General features: G+C 53.9%; 1 protein-coding gene across 2 annotated transcripts in view; it reads right to left on the bottom strand.

Annotated features, from left to right (window-relative positions):
- Window positions 1-978: 978 nt before the first annotated feature.
- SLC30A3 (solute carrier family 30 (zinc transporter), member 3) overlaps window positions 979-5,998 on the bottom strand; it is a 22,558-nt gene continuing 17,538 nt past the window's right edge. For both annotated transcript variants that reach the window (XM_011949824.1, XM_011949820.1), the window contains 7 exons: window positions 5,506-5,687; window positions 4,902-5,048; window positions 4,646-4,799; window positions 3,887-4,085; window positions 3,520-3,625; window positions 3,119-3,253; window positions 979-1,844 (listed from right to left, as the gene is read on the bottom strand). In XM_011949824.1, coding sequence (XP_011805214.1) covers window positions 1,696-1,844; window positions 3,119-3,253; window positions 3,520-3,625; window positions 3,887-4,085; window positions 4,646-4,799; window positions 4,902-5,048; window positions 5,506-5,687 — 1,072 coding nt within the window. In that variant the 3' untranslated portion in view covers window positions 979-1,695. The remainder of the gene's footprint in view (window positions 1,845-3,118; window positions 3,254-3,519; window positions 3,626-3,886; window positions 4,086-4,645; window positions 4,800-4,901; window positions 5,049-5,505; window positions 5,688-5,998) is intronic.

Genomic DNA, 5,998 nt, shown 5'->3' with positions numbered 1-5,998 from the left:
GAACTCCTGGCCTCAAGTGATCCTCCTGCCTCAGCCTCTCAAAGTGCTGGCATGACAGACGAGAGCCACTGAACCCAGTGAGTTTGATTTTTCTTGAAACAAGGTCTTGCTCTGTTGCCCAGGCTGAAGTGCAGTGGCATGATCGTGGCTGACTGCCGCCTTGACCTCCTGGGCTCAGGCAATCCTCCTGCCTCAGCCTCCTGAATAGCTGGGACTACAGGTGTGCACCACCACATCCAGCTAATTTTAAAATTATCTGTAGAGACAGGGGTTTCCCTAGGTTGCCCAGGCTGGTCTTGAACTCCTGGGCTCAAACAATCCTCCTGCCTCAGCCTCCAAAGGGCTGGGATTACAGGCATAGGCCACTATGTCCAGCCTGAGTTTGCTTTTTTAAAAAGAGAAAATCAACAATCCCTTAATGAGCCTGATTTTAAGACTTAATGTGTCAAAATATGCAGTTCTTAAGACAAAGGGGGAATAGGTATAAAAGAGGTCCTTGGTGTTCACAGCCTAAACCTGGACTCAGGGTTGGCTGCTATCAGGGTTGAGGGGTCCCTACTGCTGGACTCCTTAGATGGCCTGAGAACCAAGCCCACATCAGTGCTATGGCCATTCTCCTTCAAAGGGACCCAGCCTCCCTCCAGCCAGCCTGAGGCCCACTGGCATGCAGGGACCTCTGAGAACGACTGACTCCCAGGGATTCCTTGGCTCCTTACCTTCCAGCCTTCTCCTGCAACCAAGCCCAGGACACATGGGATTCGCCTTGAGCCAAGGACCCAGGCATGCTGTGAGTCAGGGGAAGGGGAGTAAACAGACTGGTGGCTTTTACCCTACATCTGAGGGTGGAGGGGCTGGGAAGGGACAGGAGGTCTGTGGGAGGTCACTCCAGAGGCTGGGAAGGGACAGGAGGGATTCAGTTGTTCTCAAGTGACCTATTTGATTTCCCCCTCCTGAGGAGTCAGCACACAGGCTGAAAGATGCAGTGAGACACGAGTTTATTGGTGGAGCTGCAGCGGAGTCCTCCCTCTTTCAGGGATAGCCAAGGGCACAGCACCAACAGAGGGATGGAGAGACAGACCCCCAAACAGACACATGGATGGAGCAGACTCATAGAGACCATAGCACAGCCACATAGGCACAGAGACACACAGGCCACAGCACCAAGAACACACACACACACAGACAAAACCACAGGGCTAAGACACACGGACAAAGTGCGGGCTTAGGGCCCCTGCATAGACAGAGCGAGGGCCATGTGGGGAGGGGGCCCCTACTGACCTCCCCCAGGCATAGGCACACGAACAGCACATAGACAGGCAGATGACCCCAGCCAGCCAGCCGGCCACACAGACAAATGGACTGCAGGGAAAGGATGTTCGTGGCTCTCCAGACCATGTGGAGAGGGCACCACAGGCCTTCAACACACCCTGCCACACTGAGGCCCAGGAGTCCCTGCCCCTGAACTAGTCACATCTATTCCCCTGACTCCCAACTCACTCTCCGCCACACTTTGGTCTTGCCCACTGGGGCTGGGGCTGGGGCTGGGGCTGAGGCTGGGGAAACTGGCAGGTGGAAGGAGGGAGAGAGGAAGGGGTATGGACCTGGCTCGGTCCCGTCTCTGTGATCAGGGCAGCAGATGCTGAGAGTCCAGGGCTGAGCCTCGGCCTGGCAGTGGGGTGAGGGCAGGGCCATGGCTCAGGCTTGTGGGGGCTCCTGGCAGCGCAGGCACTGGGCCATCTCCGGCTGGTACTGCTCGACCTGCAGGGTGCAGCTGGAGAATCCAAACCGGGAGTAGAGCCGGGATGAGGCTTCAGCCAGGACAGCTTCAGGGTCAGCAGTGGAGTCTGTGGGAGAGTGATAAGAGGCGGCATCAATCCCAGGGGAGTCAGGAACAGGCAGGGACTGAGATAAGGACAGGGAAAGGGGCTGCACAGCATTAAAGCCAGGCATGAATGGGAGCCTGCTTTTCTTTCTGTGTTGTATGAACAGCATAAAAGTGTCAAATCAAATGTTGGAGAGACTCACCCCAATCAACCCTGCTAACACACTAAACTCTTCCCAGTCTCCTATTCTCTCCTGTCACTAAGTGTCAACAAACAGCTCAACATTTCAACAGCCATACCACCCGATTTCCCAGGACAATCCAGATGTTAAATATTTGTCTCATTGTCCCTCTAGAGTTTCCATCAAATATCCTACAAATTATAATATTTTTGGCATCCAAATTGCATGACTCTGATTGCTTCTTGCATCTGGAAGAAACTCAAAAATCCTTTGTCAGCTCATGACTCACCATATATATTTTTAATAGTTGAATCATAATGTAGATGCAATTTTATATTCAGCTTTTTTTTCTCAGCATTATACCATAAACATTTTTCCTAGTTGCCGTACAGTCTTCATAAGCATCATTTTTAACAGCTACATGATACCTCAGGGTAGAGGTGCCGTAATTTACCTAACTATGCCCCAATGCCCCATCACTAGACCTGTAGGTGCTAATGATCTTTTTTTTTTATTTTTATTTTTTTAATAAAGAGCATCAGGACTCTTTTTTTTTTTTTTTTTTTGAGACACAGTCTTGCTCTGTCCCCCAGGCTGGAGTGCAGTGGCACCATCCCGGCTCACTGCAAGCTCCACCTCCCAGGTTCAAGCAATTCTCCTGCCTCAGCCTCCCGAGTAGCTGGGACTACAGGCATCCACCACCACGCTGGGCTAATTTTTTGTATTTTTTAGTAGAGACGGGGTTTCACAGTGTTAGCCAGATGGTCTCGATCTCCTGACCTTGTGATCCACCTGCCTTGGCCTCCCAAAGTGCTGGGATTACAGGCATGAGCCACCGCGCCTGGCCACTAATGATCTTTTAAAGGGTTGTTGGTTCCCTGTGCTACTTCAAAGAGGGTGAAACCTCCCCCGGAACACTGCATCCAGTGGATGGAGACTCCTTGTGTTCAACATGCATGAGCGCGTGTGCATGTGTGTGTGTGTATGTGAGAGAGAGACACAGACAGAGATAGATCAAGAAAGACTGAAACAATCCTAGTAACTCAAGCTATTGTTCCATGTTTGGGGTGGGGTATGTTTTAGGTAGTAACTAGCTGGGGCCAGTGAGACTCACCGATGGCCAGGTGTGCAGAGGCAACGTGGTAAGTGAGCGTAAGGGCCCACAGGTGCAGCTCGTGAGTAGCCCGGACTCCTGGCACCGACAACAGCGTATCCCGCACAGGTTCGAACCCCACATTGCGGGGGGTACCTGCAACCAGCACCAGTCATGCCTTACTGCCAGGGCCACTCCTGCCCAGAAGCAGCACCCCCACCACAGGACTCCACCTCCCCTATCCTGTATCCACTCTCCTTTTACCCCTACAATTCACCCTATGCCCAAATCCTTGTTCCAGCAGCAGACCCCATGAGCCAAGCCTTCTTCCCGTACTCTCTTCAAAGCAAAAAGTGGTGGCCCAGTGCGAGAGTAAAGTCAGAGACAGCCGCAGGGGTGAGGAACAGTGGTGCCCGACTCACCTTCCATGAGGATTCGAAGAACATCTCGGAGGGTGGGAGCCGTGGATCCAAGGGCACAGATGGAGAAGAGGAAGGTGCTGATGGGGTCAGCTGCCTTGTACTGAGGCTGTAGAGAAAGAGACCCCTAAGTCCAACAACCAGGGAGCTTCCAGAGGAAGATCTAGGGGTATCTTGAACAAACAGGACCTGAGAGGCCCCTCAAAACCCTGCAGAGGGGACAGGGAACATGACTCATGTCTGGGAGAGTCCTGGGAGGTGGGAGGGAGGAGCTGGAGGGAGGGGAAGGAAGCTTTGGGACCTGGGAAGGAGGGGGCTGGGATGTGGAGTTGTGGGGAGGAAGGCTGGGGCAGGTCTCCAACGATGATACCTTGAAGTAGATGAGGATGGAGGCAGCCAGTACCCCAAAGCTCTGCAGGAGGTCCCCCAGCACGTGCACAAATGCTGCCCGGACGCTGGTGTTCCCCAGGGGCAGGGGCTCTTCAGGCCCCTCCTCCAGCGGTGCATACTCTGCTCCCCTAGATCCGTGGCTGTGGGGGGGCCCAGCCTGGTGCAGCACAAAGGCCATTCTGAGGGGGAAGCAAAGCAGCTCAGCTCAGGGGCCTGCTCCTGGCCTCCTATGCCCCCATCTCCACGCCCCATTCTCTCACCTCCCCAGGAGCCCTTTCCCAGCCCCTGGAAGAAAATAGCATTTTGCAAGAGAGACAAACAATGCAACCTGGGGGAAAGAATACCAGACTTGGTGCCACACACGTGGATTTGGATGCTGGCTCTGTTACCTAAATAGATATATGACTGGGGCAAGTCACCTTTCGGGACTGACTGCATTAATGGTAAACTAGGGGTAATACTACCTACCTCATGTGGTGGCTATGAGGTTCAAATGCAATCAGGTTAATGAAAGCCCTCATCAGAGTGGCTGGCCCATGGCAGGCCCTTAACAGAGATCTGCTGACTGAATTTTAGGTCTCTATCCCAGACCCTTCTCAGGCACACCCAGGGCAGCCCATGGAGAGCTGTGTGTGCATGTCTGTGTGTCTGGTGGGGAGGAGAGAGCCAGCTCTCCCATCCTGGAGGAAGACCCCTCGCCCTGGGCCCCACAAAGTGCCTGCTCCATACTGGGACGTACAATAGGTTGGCACAGACTGCGATGCTGGCGGTCAGCAGCATGGCACCCCCCTCGATGTGGTAGTCGCTGTGCAGCAGGCGGACGAAGGCCAGGTACAGGAGGATGCCAGTGACCATCCAGAGGGAGACCACAGAGGCCAAAGCCCCCAGAGTCTCTGCAGGGTGGGGGGGAGACAAGCTGTCAGAGACCTGCTTGGGACCCTGAGAGGTGCCCTCTGGCAAGACTGGAGAGTCACTGAGCCATGCAAGGACCTTACCTGAACGGTGCCAGCCAAAGGTCATGGTGCGGGTGGCTGGACGGGTGGAGAGCCAGAGGGAGAAGAGGCTGCCCATCATGCTTCCCACGTCCGCCAGCAAGTGGGCTGCGTCGGTCATGATGGCCAGGCTGTGTGCCAGATACCCGCCTGCCAGGGTGAAATGATGGAGTCTGCTTCCATTTAGAAAATATCATGTAGTGTGTATAGGCATGGAAAATAAATTGGGGGATATACACCAACAATGTGAATTGGGGTTTTCTCAGGTGATGGGACTACAGGTATAATTAACTACTGTTATGGTCTTCTTTTCATTCATCTGTATTTGCTAACTTTTTCTACAATGATATATTTTATTTTAATAACAAGAAAATAAGGTTTTTAAAAGAAGCCAGCCCTGACCCACTGGCCCCAGACCTCGACTGGAATTCCCTTTGGTGCTCTGTCCCTCACCTCTCCTACTTCCTGAGTCCCGGGCACCCAGCTCCCCTATCCCAGCCACCCCCATCTCTGCATCTGCACCCAGGAACATCCCTGGGACTCTGGGTGGAGAGTGGCTTGTGCAGGTGTTGGGAGGATGGGGTTGAAGGGCTGCTCCCCAACTTACCGACCACCTCCCCAGCCATGAAGACAAAGCACACGGCACAGGCAGCATACAGCTGCTTCCGTGCATGCAGCCTCTCCGGGGTGAGACCCGGCGGCGGCAGGGGGTCCCTGTGGCAGTGGTGGAAGGGCATCTCCACAGGTTTGGACTCCTCAGGAAGGGGCTCTGATGGCTCTGTGAAGAGACTGAGGCAAGCGACATGGTTCAACCTGGGCCTGGCCCACAGGCTGGCCTGCTCACTCCACGTCCTCAGTCCCCCATGCTGGCCTCATCAGACCATCTCTCGCTCCTTCCCCAGGCCTGGTCGTATCTGGGAGCTGTGTCAGCAGAGGGCCACATGAGAGATGGGGGCTAAATGAACAGGTCAGACCCCAGCCTCCCTTTTCCTTCCATACAGTCATAGAATTTCACAGCTGGAAAGCACCTTACAGATGGTCTAGTCTAACTTTTTTTTTTTTTTTTGAGACGGAGTCTCGCTGTGTCACCCAGGCTGGAG

Source organism: Colobus angolensis, unplaced genomic scaffold (genome assembly GCF_000951035.1).
Source record: "Colobus angolensis palliatus isolate OR3802 unplaced genomic scaffold, Cang.pa_1.0 Scaffold109, whole genome shotgun sequence".
Taxonomy (NCBI): Eukaryota; Metazoa; Chordata; class Mammalia; order Primates; family Cercopithecidae; genus Colobus; species Colobus angolensis.
Note: the sequence above shows the minus strand (reverse complement) of the source record. Positions and strands in the feature narration are given on the sequence as shown.